At 42.2% G+C, this 13,169-nt stretch overlaps 1 protein-coding gene across 9 annotated transcripts in view; it reads right to left on the bottom strand.

Annotated features, from left to right (window-relative positions):
* The window catches only part of LOC110502275 (sorbin and SH3 domain-containing protein 1), a 66,074-nt gene that overhangs the window by 9,320 nt on the left and 43,585 nt on the right, over window positions 1-13,169 (bottom strand). For all 9 annotated transcript variants that reach the window (XM_036960642.1, XM_036960647.1, XM_036960643.1 and 6 more), the window contains 3 exons: window positions 10,446-10,621; window positions 3,508-3,584; window positions 3,036-3,209 (listed from right to left, as the gene is read on the bottom strand). In XM_036960642.1, coding sequence (XP_036816537.1) covers window positions 3,036-3,209; window positions 3,508-3,584; window positions 10,446-10,621 — 427 coding nt within the window. The remainder of the gene's footprint in view (window positions 1-3,035; window positions 3,210-3,507; window positions 3,585-10,445; window positions 10,622-13,169) is intronic.

A 13,169-nucleotide genomic window follows, 5' to 3' on the forward strand; every position in this document is an offset into this window, starting at 1 on the left:
AATTACAAGCATTCCCATAACATGATGCAGCCACCACTATGGTTGAAAATACAGAGAGTGGTACTCAGTAATGTGTTGTATTGGATTTAACCCAAACATACACTTTGTATTCAGGACAGAAAGCGAATTGCTTTGCCACATTTTTTGCAGTATTACTTTAATGCCTTAATGCCTTATTCTGTACCTGCTTCCTTCTTTTCACTCTGTCAATTAGGTTAGTATTGTGGAATAACTACCATGTTGATCCATCCTCAGTTTTCTCCTAGCACAGCCATTAAACTCTCTTAAAGTCACCCATTGGCCTCACGGTGAAATCCCTGAGCGATTTCCGATTTCCCTGAGCGATTTCCTTTCCAGCAACTGAGTTAGTTTGGAAGGACGCCTGTATCTTTGTAGTGACTGGGTGTATTGATACAGTGCTCAAATGGATATGCCAATGTCTGCTCTTTCTATTTTTACCCATCTACCTATAGGTACCCTTCTTTGCGAAGCATTGGAAAACCTCCCTGGTCTTTGTGGTTGAATCTGTGTTTGCAATTCACTCCTCGACTGAGGGACCTTACAGATAATTGTGTGTGTGGAGTAGAGAGATTGACGTAGTCATTCAAAAATGTTGTTAAGTACTATTATTGCAAAGAGTGAGTCCATGCAACTTATTATGTAACTTGTTAAGCACATTTTAACTCCTGAACTTATTTAGGCTTGCCATTACAAATGGGTTGAATACTTATTGACTCAAGACATTTCAGCTTTTCATTTTTTATGAATTAGTTTATTAGTTATTGTTCAATTGAATCCATTTTAAAATCAGGCAGTAACACAACAAGATGTGGAAAAAGTCAAGGGTTGTGAATACTTTCTGAAGGCACTGTAGCGACCTACCAAGAAGCCATTTCAGGCTATCAATCAAGTTAAAGAAGCTACATTGAACAAAAATACTGAACAAAAATATAAATGTAAAGTGTTGGTCCCAGGTTTCATGAGCTGAAATAAAAGATCCCAGAAATCTTCCATATGCACAAAAAGCTTATTTCTCTCAAACGTTGTGCAGCCAAGCTAATCCAGGCACCTAACAGGTGTGGCATATTAATAAACTGATTAAACAGCATGACACAGGTGCACCTTGTGCTGGGGACAATAGAAGGCCACTCTAAAATTAGCAATTTTGTCACACAACACAATGCTACAGATGTCTCAAGTTGAGGGAGGGAGCGTGCAATTTCGCCCTTTTGTGGGGAAAAGCTTATTCTGATTGGCTAGGCCTGGCTCCTCAGTGGGTGGGCTTGGGCCCATGCCCTCCCAGGCCTACCTATGGCTGGCACCTGCCTAGTCATGTGAAATCCATAGATTAGGGCCTAATTTATTTATTTCAAATGACTGATTTCCTTATATGAACTAACTCAGTAAAATCGTTGAAATTGTTGTATGTTGCGTTTATATTTTTTGTTCAGTATAGCTTGTCTAATTATCTTAGCTGGCATGCCTGCTAGCAAGGCTGGTATACTTTTAAAAAATGACCACCATAGACAGCTCATGATGTATGCTTAGATATGCAGAAAAATACTTATTTTTTGGACATAGAATTAAGCATAACGATTATGGCTCTAGATTGCAGGAAAAAGCTATTTCAGGTGTTTGAAAAATATTTTTGGAGTGCATGACACCCCTGGTTATAGTCATCATGGGTGTTGACCCATGTTGAACGTAATAAGCAGTAAAAAGGCAGAACAATGATTCAAGTCAGAGTTACTAATGCCCTAATCACCGTAACATCTGACTCAAATGTACAACGTTTGCTTCAACCCTTTGAAGTCTGGTTACAGCTGACAAAACCATCTGTGAAAGCAGGAACCCAACTGTCTCTCCTCCCCTCACACACAGTACAGTACAGTACACACTGGTGGATTTAGGTATAGGCGAAATGGGCAGCCTCCCAGGGCGGTATCTTGCCGGGGGCGGCACGGGGCGCCCACACAAAATAAAACATCGGAATGGTGACATTTGCGGGATTGGTTTTCTATAGCTCATTTGCACATCATTTCAATGATATCATATCACCATGTGGGACTGTGGGTCAATTAACCATGTCGGAGTGGGTGCCCTGATTCTAGTTTGTGAGCTAGGCAGGCTGCTGCCTGGGAAGGTCTCCCACTCAGAAGTACAAGATGGAAGGGGGGCTGGGGTAGGTAGACCTCAGGTCTCTCCACTGGAAGCCCGAGGTAGGGGGAGCGGGGAAGTCTATCAAATAGCGCACCTCTAACTTGGATTTTACTAATTGCATTAGTACTGTACAGTCACTCTACGAAATGCTACCAAATAAACCACAATTCATTCATAATACTGTGAATATATTGTTTCACAGACATATTGTTGCATTTCTTTCTGGTTTGTGCGAAGTCGTTCAGAATATTATAAAACCAGTCTGCACACCACCAAGGTGAATTGGTTTAGTCTTGACTCTTGGTTGACAGTGTTGGGGGATGGGTAATGTAGTCTTGACTCTTGGTTGACAGTGTTGGGGGATGGGTAATGTAGTCTTGACTCTTGGTTGACAGTGTTGGGGGATGGGCAATGTAGTCTTGACTCTTGGTTGACAGTGTTGGGGGATGGTTAATGTAGTCTTGACTCTTGGTTGACAGTGTTGGGGGATGGGTAATGTAGTCTTGACTCTTGGTTGACAGTGTTGGGGGATGGGTAATGTAGTCTTGACTCTTGGTTGACAGTGTTGGGGGATCGGTAATGTATTGATGCTCGAGTGACAAATCGACACACATTTGTTTCTATTTGTCTTTGTTACTTCTTTTTGATATTTGAGTCTTGTTTTTTGTAAATGTTTTTAAATGTCATTATTATTTATTTTAGTTGTTCCAAATGTTGGAATAAAAATTACAGTTAGTGCAGAATGTTTTTTGGGTGTTTTTTTGTGGTGGGGGCTGAAGGTGGGGTTCGCCATACAAGCTAGATCCGCCACTGCGCACACACACACCAAAATAGCTGTCATTTTTTACAATGAGAGGGATGGTACTGTGTTGTACCTCTGATCCGGATTTCCTCTTGTCTGCGTCATTGATGTTGATGTTGAGCAGGTCTCCGAAACGTTCGTTAGTGATGAACTGATGGTGGGTGGGAACAATTCCCGTGTGTCGCCTCGATGCTGTGTCAGCCTCCTCCTGCTCCCTCTTCAGCCGCCGTTGCTCTTCCAAAATTTTCTGCCAGGAAACATACCATTATCTGTCATTTATTTAGCGTTTTCCTTGTTTTTGAATGCCACATGAATAGTTCTAAGGACCACAGACACTCCAAGATGGAGGATGGAAATGATAGGTAAAAGCAATTTGAATATTGGGGAAATATTTCACAGTTTTAGTATACACTGAACAGTTTTTAGTAATATTTATTGTTCAAAAGGAGAGCGAAGCCCTATCAGATTTTGTTGAGAGAGGACGACAAAAGAAATGTTGCAGAAACAATAAACAAACCATAAAACAATCAATAAAGAAACATTACCTCTTTATCTCCATGGCGTCTCCTGACCACCTCATCCAGGCCGTCACCAAGGTCTCCTTGGGTCAAGGACTCTGAATCTAATACAAAATAAATACATCAATTATGTCCTGAAATTCTCCAAAGGCATTCAACATTTTCCCATAACAGAGTTCATCAATAGTGCTGCTTTCAATATCTATAATATTTCAATAAAAAAAGAAAGAAATGTCTCTAACCCTATTGCAATACCACTATTACAATAGAGCTGTAAAACGTATTTTGACAATGCAAGGGAACACTGTAAAATATAGAACTAGACATGCTCCGAAGAAAAGGTGTCCGTTGCAGTATGACAAAGGAAAGATACACACACCGAAGGGGAAAAAAAACATATTCCCACATGCACAAAAACAATAAACACAGTATGACACAGCTTTATTTAGCCTGTTTTTATGAGAAAAAAAATACTAGAGGTGGATGGCTATAGAGAAAACAAAATACTGTACAAAACAGTCAGATCAACAAAAAAAAAAAAATGACATGATATGGTTGATGTACAATGAAAATGCATATCACCCATCACCAATGAGTCATCTGATTTCCACACTGACATGTTTAATTACTTCATCCCAGTTATCCCTAACTCTATCCCTAAACTCATCTTGCTTCCCAGCCAGCCATTAGCAATAGACATTTCACCATTCCTCAAACCAAACACCATAAGAAAACCCCTATAATTACCAACCTCTGAGACATAAATCCATGTATTATTACACAGAATATATACAGGAAGTACCAATACCAGCTATAAGGAAATAAGAGGGAAGCACATAGTCTCTCTACTTGAAATTCCAGTCTTGTCAGAATGATAAAATGGAGGATGACAGACGAAAACAGACCCCTGACACAGCACATTTGCTTATGCCAAAGCTGACAAAAACCGAAAGCACATAGCCTTGTAAAATATATGGTAACGCATTACTTCAGGGTGTATACTGTATGCCATATGCATTGCCATAACAATAGCCTACACCAACAGTCCATGGCATTTTACATGAAGATCAATACATTTTTATCTAAATGAATCCCTTTTAACCAATCTACTTTAACACAATACAGAGAAGTGTCATGTAGGCCTCGGACATGTTTACGTGGCCATGTATAACTCCTTAAGACGTGTCACTGAATATATACATTACCAAAAGTTGTCAGAATGCACTAAAGTTACAAGTGTTTTGCGATGGGTTGATGGAAAAGAATGTTTGTCAGGCAAGACAATTTAACCAAACACCGCATTGTTACTGTGACACACCACACAGACAAAAAAAATATGGAAGGTGGTAGCATCACGTTGTGAAAAATACAGATAGAATGCAAAGAAGAAAAGCTTGGAGAAAAAAAAACACAATGAGTGGCCATAGAGATCGGCACGGGTGTGTGGGAGAAGGGACACTCAGGTGAAAATATGGAGAGGAGATAGCCACCTCTGCGGTGAGCTGCTAGCGGCTGCAGAAGATTCCCATTGGCGTCCAAGACTCCCCTATTAGTCAGGTTGTTGTCACTGTCGGACGGTGCACCTTCCCCGTTGCCCAGCTTCTCCAGCAACTCCAAGGAAGAGAGGCGCGGTGGAATGAGGGGCCTGGGATCATAGACATTTGTCTGTGACGTTTGACCTGCCATCACCTTAGTGGCTGAGAGAGTCTTTTTGGCCTGGTGAGACCGGAGAGGCCTCTTCACCCTGAACGGTGCAGGGCCCATGAGGAAGATGTTCGAGGGGAGAGAGGAGGAGTTCTTTATTTTCTCCTGGGTAGACAGTTTGTCCTGCTGGGCCGTAGCCTGCTGCTGCCTCTCGTGCCGCCGGATAGTGGTGAAGCGGGTATAGGAGGCAGGGCAGGAGCCTTTGCACTTGCTGCTAGGTTTATGGTGGTGGTGGTTGTGGTGGTGGTGGTTGTGGAGGTGGTGGTTGTGGAGGTGGTGGTTGTTTGGGGAAGCGGATGGGGTGACTGGTGCTGGGGGACTGTTTGAGGTTCTGGAGATAGTGACCTTTGGGGGTTTCTCTGTTGGTACTGGGGCTTTCTCTGTTGGTACTGGGGCTTTCTCTGTGGGGCCGTGCTGCTCTGTCTCTGACTCAGTCCCAGAGAGGGACTCGGCTCTCAGTGTGTCACTGTACTCAGAGGATCCCACCATCTCGCTGCCTGACAGAAAGGCCTTGTCTCGGGCTGTCTGCCCAGTGTGCCCTGGGACAGTGACCAGCAGCGACTCAGCCGAGACAGCGGACGCCATGAAGGGGTCGGCGGGGCTGTGGTTGTAGGTGAGGCTCTGGCCTGTGGGTAGTGTTGGCATGGAGGAGGAGCGTGTGGGAGACGGGCTGGAGCGCTGGATGATCAGCTCAAACTCTGACACCCGCGACGACACGGCATCCCGCCTGGGAATGTTCTCCCCTGCCTCATCCCCCTCCCCATCAGTTCCATTGACCCCCACCTTCTCGAACAGGGAGGTCAGGCTACGGACACTCCCGTGGGGGCTGGAGCCCACTGAGCAGGATGGCCTCTGGATGCTGTGCATGTTCCGGTACAGGGTGGAGAACTCAGATGTGCTCCTTCTAGTCGCAGGGCTGCCATTATTTAAATCAGCCTCAGAGTCAAGGGAGAGACCATTAGAGTTTTTGTGTGTGTTTGAGTTTAGTCCACTCTCCTGGGCCTCTGCGCCTGTGCTCCCTGTGTATATATCCTCACAGCTGTGTGCCTTTGGGTGCCTGGCAGGCGCAGTCCTCCTGTCCTGGCTGTCAACACTAGGGGGTATCAGCTTAGGTTTGAACTTAGAGGGGAGGATTTGGGGTATGCAGGCTTTGGCAGCAGATAAGGGCTTCTTATTCTTACACTGGTTACCTAGGGCATTACTGGCAAGAACTGATCGACTATTTACAGAAGAGCATGGTGAAATTATATAGCCATTCCCACCTTGATAATCCACTGGCAAGCATGCAGGACAACAGAATAAACAGCATATTAGGTTAATGGTCACAAATTCACACACACTGAAAATAACACAGGGTCAACACATTTCTACAGTAAAGACAACGTCCATCAAAAGTTGATGAGGGAGAAAAGAACGTGATGCATTTCACATCAAGTAACAAAATGACTTTGTTATACTATTAGTAATGCCACTTGTTAAATGCTTCGTTTTAAGTGGAGAAGTGAACATGTTGATTCTGAATAGTGCTAGAAATGCATCTTAAGTGTCTTGGAATTTTCACTGGAGCTGATATGTTAATTCAATCACAATTATTCATAATTAAATGATTAGTGATCGTAAAGCAGTAACATAAAAGAAGTGAAACAACAGAAAGGGCAAAGAGCAGGGCAGTATGTCATGCATGAAATGCTATGTGATGTAATGTTGGTAAGCTTGCTGTTCGAACATCAAATTAAATAACAGATTACATTTTCAGATTACATTTTCACAGTAGCTTTCATATCAGTATAAACTAAAATGATGCAATAAAGGAGCTCATAAGAGTTCATAAGAAACACAAACTACTCTATAAGCCACCGTTGCCCATCTACGCACTACTTACGAACTAGGCCTCAGCATTGAGGATTTGGAATGCCCTTAACTTTTTGCAGCTAACCCAGAAAGCCCTTCCAACACCAGGGTCCATCACAGGACAGTCTCAAATAGAACTGTCAAAACAGCAAGGTCATACACGCCCCTGTGAGCGACTACAACATAATATTCTGGAAGACACACCTGCTGGGATGAGTAGTCATGGTTGACTCTCACCTCTGAGTAAGAGATGTGCTAGTAATGCCACATACTGTATGTGCTAGTCCTACCACAGTAAAGAATGACACAACCCAGTAGGGAATGATGACACACAACCGCCACCAGCTGTTGTGATAGCAACTCTACAGGGATGTTGCCTACAGCAGTAAATGCTCATTTACATTATGCTAATGAGGCTGTATTTTTTGGCTCAGTCACATCTACCCTCAGTATCCTGTTTAAGCAACTCTTCACTGTATAAGTTGAATACTAATGTTATTTCTATGAATATGTCATTATAGGGTGGCTTGCGAAAGTATTCACCCCCTTGGCATTTGTCCTATTTTGTTGCCTGGAAATGGAAATAAAATAGATTTTTGGACCGGTTGTATCATTTGATTTACCCAACATGCCTACCAATTTGACGATGCAAAATATATTTTTATTGTGAAACAAACAAGAAATAAGACAAAAAAACAGAAAACTTCAGCCTGCATAACTATCCCCCAACCCAAAGTCAATACTTTGTAGAGTCAACTTTTGCAGCAATTTCAGATGCAAGTCTCTTGGGGTATGTCTCTATAAGCTTGGCACATCTAGCCACTGGGAATTTTGCCCATTCTTCAAGGCAAAACTGCTCCAGCTCCTTCAAGTTGGATGTGTTCCGCTGGTGTACAGCAATCTTTAAGTCATATCACAGATGCTCAATTGGATTGAGGTCTGGGCTTTGACTAGGCCATTCCAAGACATTTAAATGTTTCCTCTTAAAAAAGTTGAGTATTGCTTTAGCAGTATGCTTAGGGTCATTGTCCTGCTGGAAGTCCCAGTCTCAAATCTCTTGAAGACTGAAACATGTTTCCCTCAGGAATTTCCCTGTATTTAGCGCCATCCATCATTCCTTCAATTCCCACCAATTTTCCAGTCCCTGTTGATGAAAAACATACCCACAGCATGATTCTGACACCACCATGCGTCACTGTGGGGATGATGTTCTCGGGGTGACGAGAAGTGTTGGGTTTGCACCAGACATAGAGTTTTCCTTGATGGCCAAAAAGCTCAATTTTAGTTTAATCTAACCAGAGCACCTTCTTCCATATGTTTGGAAGAAGTCTTCCACATACCTTATTTTTTTCTTTCAGCAATGTCTTTTTTCTGGCCACTCTTCTGTAAAGCCCAGCTCTGTGGAGTGTACGGCTTAAAGTAGTCGTATGGACAGATACTCCAATCTCCACTGTGGAGCTTTGCAGCTCCATCAGGGTTATCTTTGGTCTCTTTGTTGCCTATGATTAATGCCCTCCTTGTCTGGGCCGTGAGTTGTGGTGGGCGGCCCTCTCTTGGCAGGTTTGTTGTGGTGCCATATTCTTACCATTTTTTAAATAATGGATTTAATGGTGCTCCGTGGGATGTTCAAAGTTTCGGGTATTTTTTATAATCCAGCCCTGATTTGTACTTCTCCACAACTTTGTCCCTGACCTGTTTGGAGAGCTCCTTGGTCTTCATGGTGCCCCTTGCTTAGTGGTGTTGCAGACTCTGGGGCCTTTCAGAACAGGTGTATATATACTGAGATCATGTGACAGATCATGTGACACTTAGATTGCACACAGGTGGACTTTATTATGAACTAATTATGTGACTTATGAAGGTAATTGGTTCCACCAGATCTTATTTAGGTCCTTCATCGCACCACTTTTCAATTTTTTCTTTAACAAGTTATTTTTTAAATTTCACTTCACCAATTTGGACTATTTTGTGTATGTCCATTACATGAAATCCAAATAAAAATACATTTTAAATTCTAGGTTGTAATGCAACAAAATACAATAAAAAGGCAAAGGGAGGCGAATACTTTTGCAAGGCACTGTAAGGGGACTTTACAATTATAGCCACTAGAAAGGCCTGCAGGAAGCAAAGTTCTGCGACAACAAAGTGTGCCATTATTGTTTTAAAGAGCATGAAGCAGGACCACATGATGAAGCTCTCTCTGCACTTTATCTTGCTCTGTTGTAATGTACTGTAACGGAGTGTCCACAGAGCTGAGGTGGTGTGTCTCTGGTAGGCCATAATGAGAGAGCGTGCTAGTCAGTTGACTTTGGCTCAAGATGACTCTGGGCAGAATTCCCTTTATAGCAGTTTCCACATTTTATGGAAAAGGGACTTCAGTCAAGACTTTTATAGGATAGGGATTTGAACTTCAGTCAAGTTATCTGGTATCTTTGTTTCACGATACAGTACTGACAATCTAAAATAATTCTGTAGAGAACAAATATTTATTACTAATTGAGGAGCGCAGACAGCTTACATAAACTAATAATACCTCTACAAACAATACATTTGTGCATCTGGCAAAAACAAAAACAAACTCTAAAAGGACTGGCGCAAAGGTTAATTCTCTTACTTTTAGACTTCAGGACTAGGCCTTGCTTGGCCAGTTGGAATTCTGGTTATGTATTGGGGCAACATTGCCACACGGTGCCCGATCTGTCCCTTCCTTTCTCCTCCCCTTCCCTCCTTTCCTCTCCCCTCCCTCGCATTTCTCTCCCCTGGTCATGTGCGCAGGAATTCCATCCTCTGACCTCTCTTTGACAGCTGACTTCCCCATGCCTAACCACCCTGCTGTGTCCCTCTTGTTTATCTCACCCCTGTCTGGCCCAGCCTAGAAAACCAGAGCCCTGTTAACCCCCCCTTTCCTCCCCATTAGTCCCCTCGCCTGGACCTTTGCTCCCTGGCTTTAGAACACTCTGGAGCCCTGCCCCTAAGCCTCTCCAACGAATGCCTGGTCTGCAGAGGCAGATAACTGTAGGGTGAGGGCACAACCCAAGGTTAGCTTGATAGTCTCCATTGATTTAGCAGGAAAACCTTCAGCAGCCTAACTCTCGATGGATTTCCAAGCGGATATGGACAGTTTGGTGAAACATCCATGATATCAATGATTTAAAGAATAAACGGCTGAGAAAAGATTTATGCTGAAAGATGATTGGCCTCTGGTGTGATAACCTGAAGCAGAAACACATGTGGATTTCAACACAAAGTCAAAAGGAAACACATGTATCCCTAACAGATGCTTTTAGAATCCAACATCCCAATAAGTCATTTGGTTCCATCTGAGTGGTAAAAAAACCTTTCAGAGTCCCACTGTGAAGCCAGTTCAGTACCCCCTCTTCACTGGCAGCATGTGTGGAGTGGAATCCTACCTTTGGAGGAGGTGCTGGCATGGCGCTTGTTGATGGCCCGCAGACCTTGCAGGGGAATGTCGCCGCCCTCCAGGACGCTCTTGTAAACATGGCGGTCACATTCTGGAGCCGCTGGCTCGCCGCTGGATGATCCTTCGTCCTTCTCCACCTCGCTGTGTCCGGCCTTACACCCGGAGCTAGAGCAAAACATTGGAGAAAATATTCAACCTAAAAACAGCTTGACTCAGAGAGCCTGATTTAGGACGAGGCGATATGTTCACAGCCAGCTAGCTAGAAGAAAGCATGCTGTAATTACATGCCAGTGTTGGTAATTAAGTGCAGTTTAATTGAGTAAAACAATTAAGAGTAACATGCATTTTATGAAAAGATTTTTGTCAGTTGCCGTAGGGTTAGACTTATCTTACACATTCTGCGGTTGATTACTTGTTGATTCGGCCGTTTTGTTCATTTTTATTAGGGGAACTAGACGTAAAATAAAACAGCACTCCACTGCCCTTAACTTTGCACTCCACGGAGGCCAATGGGAGAGATTTAAAATATTATTGTCTGAACGTTCCTACATGTTACTCTGCTATGCATCTGTACTTTTCTTTTAGGGTTACTCTACTTCAAATGCCACTGTCTGAGGAGAGGGTTTGGTGCCTCCCTGTCGTTATATTTATGCTGCCATGCATGAGTGTAGGCCATTTAAACTAACAACAATTTCCAGTAACGTAGTAAATCATGTGGAAAAAATGTAACAAAGACTGAAAACAAAGTTTTTGAGCGGAGTAAATTCAGCACAGTGAATTACTCCACCCACCCACAGTATCTCTACAGGGTAACACAGCAGTAGTCTATTTCCCATTGCAGGATATTCCACTTTCCTGTGCTGTAAATTAACAATAAAAAAACATTTGCCGACACAATAGACATCTTTGAGACCAGAAGTGAAGTACAGCGAGGCGTGAGGAGAGAAGCAGGTTTTCCCCAAATGAGTTTGGCCCTCTGACATAATGCCTGGTTTAAGTGTAGTTCCTGCAGTTGAACGATCAGAAGCACCCTCTAGTGGCCTAATGGGTGAAATGTTATGTTCATAATTAATCAACATTATTTAAAAAATGACAAAATCCAGTGTTTCTATATCAAATGGTTGTTATATTGGGATGCAAACTCAAAATTGAATACATTTAAGCTCTATACTGACATGGTACAGGTGTCTTATTTAAAAATAAAAATAAACATTTACCCATAACCATGTTAAAGGCCAATAAACAATCTGTGTGACCCTGATTTAGCCCACTGCAGTAAAACATTAAGAGAAAGAGCCATGTCTCCTTTTTTTGTTTATTTAACCCCCTCAACAATAACCTTTTTCATAGTTCTCAGAATAACCAGCCATTTGGGCTACTGCATTCATACTCAATAATAACCTGTACTTTATAGGGTACATGCAGGTATTCAAATAAGGTACCCCGTATAACGCCTTGGAACCATCTCAGATGGTTTCCTGGGAAGAGTCTATGTGAGGTCATAAGACATCCCATTGCCTGAGAGGGAGCCAGTGGCCCCACAAGTAGGCTATGGAGCCTAGCTTCAGTTGCATAAGTTGCATAACTTCAGTTGTTATCTGAAGATGGTCTTACCCAACTGCATCTAACCAGCAGGCATCAATGTGATACAAACGTATTGGGGAAGAGAGTTTGATCATTAATGATGGATAATATTGCAAGGCTAAGAATAGTTTGATTGTAGCTTACCCTGTTTGTAAATGGCAATATTGGAAATATAAGCCTACTCCTTGATAGACTATTCACATTTAATTGAGATATTAACAATTGAATACTGTCTGTACACATGTCTGTTGCTAGCCTATCTTGAACTCAGCCAACAATATATATGTTGGTCCCTTGTTTATACACGTCTGTATACAGTAAGCAATGTGGTATATGACAATGAGGTAAATGTGTACTAGAAAGTTCTTGTAGACTAGGCGTTTCATTTCAAAGAAACCCCAGTAAACTCTCACCCCTAAACATGTGTCTCGTAACCCTTTGAGGGAAGCCTGTGGGACTTATGGCTTCATCCCAGGAGTTTACCATTTTAAACACATTTCTTAAACAGATGATATGATTTGTACACAAGCTGCTGTGATGCAATACTTGCATCATAAACATGAATAAATATTATCAAATCAAAACCAGTTTGGGCCAATGAAGCAGTCTGATTATTTTGTAGAAAAAACATTAAAGTCATGTGCAAATGTGAATGGATGTTAACCAGAAGCAGTTTTAGCATATTTTAAATGCCCATAACAACTTGGTGGCAGATGATGCGACAAGTTACTAAACACATTTCTTAGACTTTTACAAATAAATGTACAAAAAGAAAAGGGAAAACAGTCTTTAGACTGATTTAATGATTTCAGAAATCCATCTAGACTATTGAAATAAGTTAAAACATGCAGCATTCATAAACATTATGACATAATATAATAAGTGCACAGACAGACGTATCTGTTAATGAACTCATTCCAATACAGTGCATGGCATTATCAGTAACCTGTGTTACTTAATATCCAATGAGCTGGCCACAATTGAACGACGTCAAAGATCCTTGAGAAAATAAACGGCTCAAAAGAGTTAGGGAATATCATGCTGTGAAATCCAAATAGACGTTTCGGGAGAGATGGGAAAGTTCCAAACAGAAATGGTGGGAGAACTTTCTGCCATTGGACCACAAGAA

This window comes from Oncorhynchus mykiss, chromosome 23, assembly GCF_013265735.2.
Source record: "Oncorhynchus mykiss isolate Arlee chromosome 23, USDA_OmykA_1.1, whole genome shotgun sequence".
In the NCBI taxonomy this organism is placed as follows: Eukaryota; Metazoa; Chordata; class Actinopteri; order Salmoniformes; family Salmonidae; genus Oncorhynchus; species Oncorhynchus mykiss.